Source organism: Leuresthes tenuis, unplaced genomic scaffold (assembly GCF_036924035.1).
Source record: "Leuresthes tenuis unplaced genomic scaffold, fLeuTen1.0.hap1 SCAF_6, whole genome shotgun sequence".
Lineage (NCBI taxonomy): Eukaryota > Metazoa > Chordata > Actinopteri > Atheriniformes > Atherinopsidae > Leuresthes > Leuresthes tenuis.
This window is the reverse complement of record NW_027325360.1, coordinates 12,628,285-12,641,178: the sequence shown is the minus strand read 5'-3', so window position 1 is coordinate 12,641,178 and position 12,894 is coordinate 12,628,285. Positions and strand designations below refer to the sequence as shown.

Here is a 12,894-nt window from a genome sequence, read left to right as displayed (position 1 = left end):
TCACGTGGAAAGAGAGGCAGAAATGCACCGGTCAAAGTAATCCATTGCCTGACAAACATTTTAGCTCCATATGAGCTTTTTTCTGTAGAATGATCCTGGATAGTTACTCTCTGCATGACAGAAAGGCTCCAACAGCAGGTCGAATGAGGGGACAGGTTTGCGTTTTGTCTGCTTTGTGCAGTTTTAATGGCACCCTGTGGAGTTTTGGACCATTAGTAGTGCCACGAAACAATGTTTTCATGGTTGGGTTTCTATTTATTTTCTGACAGGGGAATACAGGAGATGTGATTCACGCTCCTGCTGTAGCCTTCATAAAAGTCCTCACTGAAGTAACATGCAATGAAATGCAGCTATGTCCTTAAAAAAGGCCTATAGTGAGTAAATAATGCAGGATTTTAAATGCAGAGCTAGATGATGGATTGCATTTAACACATAGCCATGTTAGAGCTTAGGGACACGAACAATGTAGTAGCATAAATCTTTTTTTTATGTTATTTTATTGCTCCACAGCAGGTAGGTTCTGGGTTTGAACATTCCTGCTTGTTAGCCTTGGTTGGGGCTCTGTTAGTCCTTTACTTAAAGTAGCTCAAGAACTCACAACTCACAGTTAAAGGGCAAAATGCAAGTACAATAAGAATATTTTACTTAAAGTATTAGTTACCCAGTTACTGAAAGGCATTAATTCAATTCAGTTTATTTATATAGCGTCAAATCACAACAAATGTCAGCTCAAGGCACTGTAATTGGCTGCAGTCCAACTCAATGTAATCATAATCCAGTTGAATCCGATTCATTACATTCTGAATTAGTATAATTCAGACATACAGAGCCAACTCAAAAACTATTTCCTAGCTAAGGAAACCAACAGATTGCACCGAAACGTCACGACTCTGAAGTTGAAAAGGAGTTCAGCGCATTTTTTTTTTTTTTTAATTTGTAGTTTAATATCCTTCATTCAAGGTTTGGTTTGTAAAAATTCAAGAACGACCAAAACAAGTGCCACAACAACTCAAAACCTCTAAAGTGACGCTTCCACAAAGTGTTTTGTCCGAATAGAACTACAACCGACTACAAATTCAAAGAAATGGTAGCAAAACTGGGCTGTCATGAATAAAAAAAGCTCATCGCGTAACTAACTGCCAGATAAATGCAGTGCAGCGTTAGTCATGTCCCAAAATAAACCGCATGTATAAAATGAGGAAGATGAGAAGTAATGTGCAGATGACGACTGCCGAGCATGTCTGTACGTGTGAAACTTAATATAATAAAAGTAAACCAGTTTGTCGGACACGCGCGTCGCTCACCCGGTTTGGAAATGACAAACACACCTTGTCATTTGACATAATTCCTTTATTGCATCAGTACAGTTTCTGTAAGTAATGCGTTGATTTACATTAGAAAATTAGACTCATTTGATTAAATTCACATTTGTGAGGTTGAGGAAGAGCGGGTGAAAAAAAAAACAAAAAATAAGAGGAATGCGACTTTAAAAAAAAAGACGTTTTATCTTGTGGCGCAACACTGATGTGGGCGAGGTGTTTGCGATGCAAATCTTTAAAGAAATAAGCAGTTTATCATCAAAAATCATTTTATTCTCCAGTGTCTGTAGTTCTACATAACATTTAGATTTGATAAAAGTTATTTTACTCTCCAGTCGCTGCGGGTGTACACAAGGCTTTCCGACCACTTTTATTTGTAGATAAAGGTTTTATTTGTAGATAAAAGTTGGGGGGGGTCCTCTATTCCACTCCTAAATGTGAACATATTACATAAATATACCTGTCTGTACAGAATAATATTCTTCATTAGGTGGCTTTTAGCATCGGCCACTGTTCATCTACTTGTTGGCATTCTGCAGGTACGAGAGGCTTAGTTTATGGATTTAAGTATATACATAACTGCATTAAACCTCCTTCATAAGAGGAGTTCTTTTTTCTTCTTCTCATCTACCCTGAAATCAAAGCTAATGTATATCTGTGTCCTCACAAACTTCTACTGCTAGTTAGCTTAATAGATTATATTCCACTATCGGACAGTCTGCACGAGCCCCTTCCTTATTGAAGTGGAAGACGCTCGCTATCATACATCAGACTACATTATATTAGATTGTGCTAAAGGCAATGTGCTGCTTTGGATGATAGAGAAGAAAGAAAGAAAAAGCTGCAAGATAAAATATGTTAAAGCCAGCGTGATAATTAAAATAACAACAAGGCAAACACTATGGTCTCCAAGGCAGTTGTCAATCACAGTCCATGTGGAGAGCGAAAGTCTGGGGGTCGATGAAAGGGAGGCGCACTGTTACTGGAATAAAACAGGATTCCCATTAAAACGGGTCACATCTTCCCACCTCAACACCTTTTCCATTGTCAACAGCAAAGTTTTCTGCTACATGTTCTTCAGCTTCATATTTCACAAGAAAACAAAACAACGCAGCCAGAAAAGATACGGCGGGGGGGCTTTCTTAACTTAAAGCTACTTTGTGCAACTGAATATCAATACTAGTCAATATTAGCAGAATCAACAGTACCGGTACTGTGCCAGGTTGGCAGAAGTAGTTTCAGAGATTAAGGACACTTGATAATAATAACAATACAACTGGTTAAATCTAGGCCGGGATCGACACACATTGCACTTCATATGATCGCCTAACACCTGGACTGCGGTACTGTCATCCTGCCACTTGTAGTTCTACTCATTACACTACATCTAATGGAGCTTAATTTAGCTTATGTGCAAATACAGAAAGAGCTGGGGCACTTGGGCACACATTTAGCTCGAGTCACAAATTTCTACAACCTCTGTTAAGGAATAGGCGTCTTTTGAAAGAGATACGTGTTCAGAATATCAGGAGAGAGACACTACTCTCATATCTTCCTGTTAAACATGACAACAGCGGTTTTTAGCTTAGCTTTCAAAAGATTAAATGAGGCGGCAGCTAGCCTGGCTCGCTCCAATTAACATGCAAGTTAGATCTTATCCACGACTACTCTGCTATTCCCCGCTCACACAGCTTGGTCACAGCAGAGCTAAGAGCTGGTATCATTAAATTTGTATGAATTAAACATAAGTTGCTAATATGTGAACTTCAGATGTGCTGGCGGGTTTGTTTCTGCCGGACGGAGCCAGGTTGGCCGCTTTTCGACCTTTGAGCTAAGCTAACTAGCTGCTAGCGTGAGAGCAGCACTGGTGTTAAAGCAAGAACTCCACTGGAAAGTGGGTGCACACGTTCCCTGAAATGTCAAACTGCTGATTTTAATATCAGAGATATGCGTTTATTTCCACCTTTAATATATATTTAAAAAAAAAAAGAAAAAGAAAATTTGATTTCTTGTGTTTGAGTCCAGCTTGAGAGGAGCTCCAGCAAAGATTCTGAAATTAAAGTGTGACACAAATCACAGAGACATGACATTGCTCATTTCTAATGTGTGGTTTGATCGAGACAAACGCCTGGTCATCTGCTCTTCAACACAGCTGGTGTCATATGTGCGCACACAGAGCACCAGAGTGCTCTGTGAATTCTCATCATCGGATGTCGTGTGCTTTGTTCGATGTCCACCGGCCTCGCTGCTTTGCACTGAGGGGGTTCAACAGCGTGGAAAAGTCTCGTGGTGACTTTGAAACCCCAAAGGGAATCACATATTGTCCCTGCATACGGTCAACACTCTGGCAGTAACTCCAGACGAACTTCCACTCATATAATAACTCATTTCTTTGCTGAACTAAGAGATACTGAATTAGAAGAACAACGCTGCGGCTTTAGACTTCAGTCTCAATCCTTCTACAGCTTCACTCTGTGCAAAAAAGGCTCTCAGTGTGCTGCTCAGTGGACACTGAAATGGCAGTTTCAATCTCCAGCTGTTTTTTTCTGATTGCTCTCCGTTGTTATCCTGTGTGCACTTTAGCTACAATCTAAAACTCTTGTTGGAGCTCTTGTGCTTGGTTGCCTTGAAAGCCATATTTGGGTTCACATTTCATAAGAAAGAAAAAAAAAAAAACAAATCACAGCAGATCTTTTGGACTGTATTGTCACACTTAGCGCCATGCTCTGACTTTGTCAAGCTTTCACCCGTTTCATCATTAAAGACGTTCCTCAAAGCTCACTTCACTGCTCTGTCACGGCATCATTCGCCCAAAGTGAAGCTATTGCGGCCATTCTTCCGATCAAGTCTGACGCCATTCTCCACAACAGAGGTGGGAGCTTTGCTCCATCACTAAGTGCGCTTCACATTCTTCGGCTGAACAGCCTAAATGCAACATTCTCCCATCTAAATGAAGAATTTGACGTCGTTCTTGAGGCCGCTGTGGTTGTTGTTCACAACGCTGAAGCGATTGGGAAGGATCCTCATCTTCATGGTTCCATCGGCGCCGCAGGAGAAGATGTGGTTGATCGGTCCCACTTCGATCTGCATCACACCCGTCCCGAGGTTCCTGAACAGCGACTGGCGAGCATGTTCGTTTGGAAAGCTGTAGAGAAGACTCTGCGTGGCCAGGCTCCACACCTGGGGAGTGACGAGAAGACCAGAAAACAATGTAAATATAAAGAAACCACTTATGAGGGGAAGATTTCCATGCCGCTATCTTTTAAAGTAGCGCAGGATCCAAGAGGTTTGTTCCTCCCTTTTATTGACAATAAACTGGTAATAAATTGATGCAGCTAAGAACAGCCAACCTGATTCTTTCCTCAAATCCAACATGGGAACTGCAGATTCATTCTGCTCTGAATCTATGGCTTGAAGCAGTTAACAAATCCTGCTTGTTTAACTTTTGCCTCATGTTACAACTCTCTGGTATTTTCAGCTGTGCTTAAAGCATGACAAAGAGTTTTTTAGGTCACTTGTTCCACCACTCTGGTCAACACTAAAATATCTTGACAGCCACAGGACGGATTTCTATGAAATTCTGGACAGACATTTGTTGTTTTGGCAGCCATTAAATCACATTCAGGTCTCCCAAAGGATACCTGTAGTGAAATACTGTTGTATCCTCTGGAACCGCCATCAGTTCAAAATTTCTTCAAAATATTTCTGATAAAATGTCTTCATATTAATTGTTTTCAGTCTTACCGGTAGGTTTTGTCCTAATTAGCACATATTAGCATGCTAACATATTAAGTAATGTTTGAGACGTGCCACTTTTATTTTACAGCACAGTATCACAAACTTGCCTCAAGTGGCATTACATTAAGGGTAGCATATACGGTAACTGCATTTATTACATGGGTATTTGCATTGATCTTAACCCATGCAGAAAAAAGGATTAACTTTGTTTCCAATTCTCCAAAAGCTAACAGTACGTTCTCCTCTGAGATGATGCTATGTGTAGGTGAAATGAAAGTTAGCTTCAGCTGGGAGTGACTGACTTTTACACAGCAGAACAAAACTAAAGGACCAACAACATCATCAACACAACCAAGAGCAGCACATATATCGGACTGCATCACGCATTTCTGAGTACCCCAAAGTAGCATCAAAACACTGTAAAGTGTTCAAGTTCTTAGTGTCTGTAACATCCCATGTCTTGAGTGTCTCTGTTCATATCAGAAGAAACTGACAAAAATCCTTAACTTGAGGGAAAAACGGAAGCAATGTGAGTAGGAGAAGAATTTCCACTCCGCACAACTTGCTTTGCTGGACTCGTATTCCCAGTGTGAATGCTTCATTATTTGATAAGGTATTGCATAGAATCAAGTGTGTGTGTACACACACACACAAACACACACACACACACATTGATATATATATATACATATATGAGCTAATCTTCCAGTTCTTGGACTCCCATCAAACCCTTAAAAGCTCCTGAATGTGCAGCATAATCATGTTAGACAGCCAATATACAATTAACGACTTCAGTAGAGTAACATCACACAGAGCTTTGGGGTTTTTGTGAGCAATCGTCAAGTATGAAAGTCATTTGAATTTCAAGTGGATGCGCGCCGCACCATTCCCTCTACATCTGCATGACACAACAGCTTCATCCTTGGGGTGACAGCTGTGTGATCTGCTCCACCGTATTCAAGTCAAAAAGATTAAAGACCTGCTGTCTCTGGAAATGCATTAGCCAAAGACATCTCCTGTCTGTTCATTCAAACAATTTCCTCCGCCTTTTCCACTTCACCTTACAAATTAGTCTCCATCAGTCACTGTTGTCCTGAGCAGGTTGTTAATCATCAAGTTACATTGATTTCTATTGACTTTGATGTGGCTCACTACCCCTATGGACAAACACAACAGCCCGTCTGATTGTCATGTGGAGGAGAGCCAGACACATTCACACCTGGGTGCCAAGCGCCCTGCAGGACTGTTCTGTCAGCGACGAGTTTACTTTGTTCGGGAGAAATTATCAAAAGTGCTTTCTTTATTCAGAGTTAAAATTTTAGAATTGCTGTGAACCGCTCATGTATAATTAATGACTTTCTAAAAAAAATTCAAAGACCTTCTTCTATTACTTAAAACTCTCCAATAGATCAAGCTTCTCACTTTCAACCAACTCTGAAAGCATCAAGAAATGATAAAATATATTCATATATTCAAAAATGATTAAGCCTCTCTGCCCCCTTTCTTGAATACACCTCTCAGAGCATCACACATTTATCCCACTGAAATGCATTTGATCACGCTGATGAAAGTAAAGCTGATCAAAATACCTTGATGTTCCCTTCAGCCGATCCACTGATGAAGCAGTCCTCTGTTGGATCAACAGCCAGTGCTTTGACCGGTGAGTCATGAGCCTGGAAGCTCTGCCGCTGGTGCTTGTGTGGAAGCTCCAATACGCTGATCCAGCCTTTCCTCCCGCCTGTGATAAGCAGCTGCTGCCTGGGGGCCATTGAGAGCGCGGTTGCGCCAGACTCGTGGCAGCAGAAAGCTACAGAGAACCCGGTGTTTTGTAGAGGACGAGGGAGTAAAAACAGGGGCAAGAGGACATCATTGAGACATTTAATTAAGAACGGAGATGGAAAAATAATATGTCACTTATTGTCTCCACTAAATTTCTGGTCATTAAGAAAAAAAAATGCTAATCACAAGTCAAAATGTCATCAACTTTTGTCTGAGGGCAGTCATTTGAAACCTCACAGCAGAGCGAGAAAACAACACTGATATTTTAGAGGCCTCGACAACATATTAATAAAAAGACTACGTAAACCAACAGATTCCACCAAAAAGTGGTTCTATAAATAAATGCTTTAATCGTGCTGCATCTTACCATGAACAAGGCTGTTAGCAGGAGTCACGAGAGTGTCCCACAGACACACGTTCCTGTGGAGTCAAAAATAATTCAAATGACCTTCCATTTCCTAATCAAAGGACTCGCTCGTAATCTTTGCAGCACTAGAGTGAAAGCTGAAAGGAAAGGATTCTGCATCTTGTACGGCACGGTACAGAATTCAGCCGAGGCGACATTTTCGGAAAAAGGACTTCCGTGTGTCCAGTACCTGTTATCTGTTGAAAATCCTGCAGTGGCAATGAGGGACGAAGAACCCACAAAGACAAAATCATGAGCCGTCTTGTTGTGGCACTGCAAAGTCTAGCAGAAATAAAACGCAGAAAGCAAAAGAAAAATTAAACAATGGCAGATGACAGCAAGAAAACGAGAGGATAGAGAGAGAGGAAACTCTTACCAGGTACGGTTTGGGTGTATTTCCACTTGTGTTGGTCTGCCAGAGACTCAAACCGCCATCAGCATCTACAACACCAAACTACAAAAACATACAGACAGAAGATCAAAAGTTTTGCTGTATATCGAGTAAAAAATATCCTTTGTTTTGCAACTGACAGAGAAGAACTTGTTGTCCCCTCAGTTGATCTGCACTGTGCTAAAATTATATTCCAAAACAAGCTGGTGGCCTCAGAAGTCCAGGAGCTCACTTACATAACCAAATCAAGTGCTCTAGGTGTACTCTCTGTGCAGTTTATTTATTCATTTTTCTCAGCATATTTACTCCTTTGTGCCTGAAACAAGCAGATAAGATGGTAGTGGCACATGAGAGGCACCATCTGAGAAACTTACTAGCTTAAAGTGAGAACCCGAGTTCAAAATGCCGGCTTTTCTCAGCCGAGCAGAAACGTGCGCTCGAGACATCCGACCGAGCGAGGTGCGCGCCTGGATGGCAAATTTGTGACGAAGTGTGAAAATGTTTCTGACTCTGACAGTCTCGCATCACCGTACAGTCATTTTCCAAAGCTAAGAATAGCGTGCCATCTGCACGGTGGTAGTCAATAGTTCGCTCTCCCGGAAACAGACAGCATGCAGTGCATGTGTGGCCCAGTAACCTTGTTTCCTTGGTGGTTGAATCGTATCCTGGTGACTCTGGAGTTGCCTGGACTCCTGAAGCAGGTGATTTGCTGGGAGTGACCCCATTCGAACATTCTCACGCTACCATCCTGAGCTCCTGTCAGGTCTGCAAAACAAGGAAAACAAACGCTCCCTGTGACAACGGCATGGCTCATTTTTCAGTACATCTCAGTGAACACTCAGGTCCCAACATCATATTTTGGCATTAGTTTATTCCCAAAAAAAATCACCCACTGCATAAGTGATAAAGGAAACTGTTAATTTATACACGCTTAAGACATGCTGAGACTTATCATATCCAAACACCTCCACACATACGTCCCCACCTTTTAGAGGAAAATATAAGACTGCAGCAAGAGAGCTCACGCAGCCTTTTTCTGTATCAACCAGGGTATTTACAGAAGAGAAACTTTTTGGGTGATGTAATCTCTTCCAAGAGTGGTTTATAACACAATAATATGATGTCTGGAAAGCACTTTTAAGAGGTGGATACTCCTCCAATCTACTGACAGGCTTCAGAGTTGTACTTACAGTACGGCAGCGTGGGATGGGAGGTCATTCTTCTCACATTGTTGATGTTTCTCTTGATCATCTGGGAGAAAGCAAGTGAAGAGTAGGAGGAGAGGCCAAGTGAGAAAACTTCTCTGTGATAAACTTCTTTGTGATAAACAATAAGCCTTAAAAAAATAAATAAATAAAATAAAAAAAATCAGGGAAATATATAGTTTAAAAAAGAAAAAAAAAGGATAGTTTGTGGCACTAAATGTATTTCTAGCTAGGGGTGATGATGCAGAGGCAACTGTTTGGGGTGAGGGGAAACCTTATTATCCTTAGCACTAGACAAGACAATTCAGACTGTTAATCACAGAGGAATCCTATTAAACGCACTCAACATGAGCTTTAAGGTTCTTTATCAGGACAACAATAAAGCTTCAAAGTCTGGCTCTCAGACAATTCAGCTTTCGTATTTTGTAGAAGGAGAAAAACAGACCGATGTGGGACTAAATTGTTGCATTTGGCAGCTAAAAGCTGTGGTTTTGTGGCGAAAAAACCCCTCCTTTTTATACTTAAAATACTATTTTTTATCATTTTGTTGCACCTCATTTAGACAGCTGGAATACTTTGAAGCATGGACTATATTAAGCTATATTCTTAATTCCACATTTTTTCCCAGTGGTTGTAGAGTAGTAGTGACTCTGGAATAGGTTGATCAGTATTTGAACAACACACCAAAAGTAGTCAAAGAAAAGATTCAAAAAGAATGATTTTTTTTAAACTGACCCTCAACCAGTGTAAACATAAAGCAAAAGCACCCTTATATCATATTTAGCATACATCACAGAACTCATCACAGCTTAGCAAACTCCTCCCGGGCTCCTGGGCAGTATCAGCATTTGGCTCTGCTATAGTCACTTTAATAAATAGCAGTTCAGTGAGTCCCACATTAACACCAATGTCTGCTCATGGTTTTATTTATCATCGTTTCAAAATGTTTTCTTCTCCAACTTTCAGCAAATTACCCGACTGGTTGACAAAATAATTACAACGCAGAGTGGCTTTTACTGTCCAGTCTGCATAACAAGAGCAATAAGTGAACAGAGATGAGCGATTTCTCATTTTCAGTCGATTCATTGATGGAGCAAACGGCCTGTCTCACAACACAAACCAGTGCGACAGCAGTCAATGTCGTTAAAATCAAAACACATGAACATTCATTAGTACAAAACATTGTTTGAGCTACCAGAAGAACTGAAAGCCAAACGGGGCTGAATAAGTGAACCCGACGAGAGGCACAAAAGCAGAGGAGGAGATGAGACCGAACTCGCATTATCCTCCCGAACTGTTGAGTTTTCCAAATAGCAACAATCTTCTCTTACAGTAGAGCTGTGCGCAGCATCCATTCAACCCCTCTTTCTCTGTCCTTCATGAGTGGCCCACATAAACACACCTTCCCTCTGTGCAGTTACACAGAATCAATACGCGGAGAAGCAAGGCTTGTAGGAGCTACACTGTTGCTACCTGAATGTTTTTCTTAAAGCGTTTGAGCCTTTTCAGACTCTTTAATCAACTTTATTCAAGAGAGGACCTAGTAAAAAAAACAACAACAAAAAAACAAGTATAGCAAGTTCAGGCTGCTCGTTCCCACCGCAGAGCGCATGCTATTGTGTGTGTGAGGCAGGCAATTTCACCAAATAGAAGTTGCAGGGTACTTTACCACAGGCTCTTCAGTGAGTGCAGCAGCCCAGCAGATGATAGAGGATAAGGACGTGGATACGACAGGAAGGCATTATGAAGCGCAATATGTTGCTGACGTAATGGTGTGTAATTTAAATAGGACTGTAAATACTTCTGAATATATTTAAAAAGTATGTCATAACACACACACTGAAAGCATCACGCAGTTGAAACACCTTTATTAGACTTCTGCATAAAAGCAGCAGATACCACAGATCTGGGCCCGGCGTCTCCAAAGAAAGCAGCAACATCTTATTTCCTTTTTAAGTCAGTGAGGGGAGCTAATGTTAGCAGCCACGATGCTTTTGGCCAACTGGGCTCAGAAAAAGATGAATTATTAATGCAAGTCATTTGAACTGCTTTGATTTTAAAGAAAGTCTGATTCAGAGCAACAGACAACATCAATTAATTCCAGAAGAGCAGCGGAGTATTATCTACATAAACCCACGGTATCTTCATCACAGTGACTATACGCAAGTCGACAGGCCATACTGCTACGAAATGTATGATCTTAATACCACATCAGACCAGAAAGTACTTAGGCTCTACTGGATGAATGAGTGAAAGAATGAATAAATAAACTCAGGTAACCTGCTACTTAGATTTTGCCTGTTATTCCATCATCTCCTGGTGATGCAGGTGCCAGAAGTGAACGTTTTAAACAACTAAACTCAATCTTTCGGAGTGTTACTGTTTCACCTTAAGGCTTTTTATGACAGAGGCATCAAGTCCATCAGCCCCCGCAGATATCATAATATCTTTTTAAGCAGAGGTTAAACGCACCTGAGCAGATTTTTTCAGCTCGAGCAGCACATTCCACCGCTGGGTAAGTGACAAAGTAGTTTCAGATTGGTTTAGAAATGTATAAACTCGTGACAAAATATTTGTTTTCAGTTCAAGTGTGCTGGAGCATGTCCAAAATATCTCAACAGGTCCAAATGAGTATTTTGAGTGGTTTAGTTTGTGCTCATTTTATTTGGTGATAAGAAGGGTGAGGAACAAATGTCTCAAACATCATCATGCTATATAATGAAGAAAGGTTCCCTGATGAAGCTACAGCAAGGTCAAAATGTCTGAAATTCTCTCATTATTGTATCTTACAACCATGCTTTATAATGACTTTTTGGTACCTATAATTGGAATCTTTGCCTGACTCATAAATTTTAATTTAAAAAAAAAAAAAAAAAGCAGGTTTGGAGCTTACCACAGATGCACCCCTGCCTGTCTGCATGCCTCCCAGCCACGGCACACTGATTGGTGTGCCGGGGCTGCTGTGGGTGTACGGTGTGGTGCCATGGAGCGCTGCAAAGTCATCCCGTGCATGGACCACCAGGAAGTCATCAGAAACACTGTAGAAAGAAAAATGTTTCAACTTAGATAATCAGATGATTGAGGAGTGTCTGACAGGTCCCACATTCATACTGCAGGAACAGGAATCCAGCATCAAATAAAGAAATACTGTAGGGGAGTAGTACTTCATAAAGCATTGATCTCAACAGCGTGGAGTCAAGTCACCTGTTAACGGTGGCGGGTACTCAAAACTACTGAACATACTTGGCAAAATTCAGAAAAATTGCTCTTATGGATCCCGAACTGTTAAATTTGAGACATTACCGGTATTCTTTAAAAGATTGTTTATCAATTGCAAGACAAGGGCTTTTTTGTTTGCGCTGTGTGAAATTAATGAGCTGTGTGACAGTTTGAGTGTGTTGTGAAACATCGTAATAATATCACACACAAAGGCAGCAGCGAATAAAATAACACTGAGAGCCTGAGCTACACTTTACACGAACGCTGGAGATGGAGATGCATGTAAAACCACGGTCATAACCAATCCTGTTGTCCCATGCCCACTCCATATAGTTGTAGTACTCCAGGTTTACTCAGAGGTGCAGCAGCAACAAGTACAGTGTGAATTTGCAGAAACAAACACACGGGACGCTCCCTTACCCTTTGGCTTCTGCGTCATCATCATCGATCCATGTCATGATCTGTGTGGCCAAGATGGATGACACATCCAGCTCCTGGATGTCATGCGTGGAGGCCATGACTAAACAATTACGGTTTGCCTGGGAGACAGACAAAGACAAGAAGTGGAAAAAAGGAGGGGCAGAGGACAGCAGGGATAGCAGTGAGGAAAATAGGCTAAGTCTCAGGATGCCTTCACATCAAACATGATTAGTCTGTACTGTGCTAAAGTAGGACTGACCCCCCCTCTTCCAACTCCTCCGTCTGGGCCAGTGCTCACATTAATGTTACGTATCCAAGTACTTTAACGTCATTATCAAGATGCCACTTATATACACTGTAACGATGTGTGCCATGGCCAACTTTACTATGTACTTCATGTTACTGCTGCATTTGTTT

General features: G+C 41.2%; 1 protein-coding gene across 3 annotated transcripts in view; it reads right to left on the bottom strand.

Annotated features, from left to right (window-relative positions):
* Positions 1-1,293: 1,293 nt before the first annotated feature.
* Positions 1,294-12,894, bottom strand: part of LOC140309695 (dmX-like protein 1) — a 49,913-nt gene continuing 38,312 nt past the window's right edge. For all 3 annotated transcript variants that reach the window (XM_072387654.1, XM_072387656.1, XM_072387655.1), the window contains 9 exons: positions 12,478-12,596; positions 11,732-11,876; positions 8,824-8,884; positions 8,271-8,398; positions 7,619-7,696; positions 7,433-7,524; positions 7,204-7,256; positions 6,647-6,864; positions 1,294-4,499 (listed from right to left, as the gene is read on the bottom strand). In XM_072387654.1, the coding sequence (XP_072243755.1) occupies positions 4,266-4,499; positions 6,647-6,864; positions 7,204-7,256; positions 7,433-7,524; positions 7,619-7,696; positions 8,271-8,398; positions 8,824-8,884; positions 11,732-11,876; positions 12,478-12,596 (1,128 nt within the window). In that variant the 3' untranslated portion in view covers positions 1,294-4,265. The remainder of the gene's footprint in view (positions 4,500-6,646; positions 6,865-7,203; positions 7,257-7,432; positions 7,525-7,618; positions 7,697-8,270; positions 8,399-8,823; positions 8,885-11,731; positions 11,877-12,477; positions 12,597-12,894) is intronic.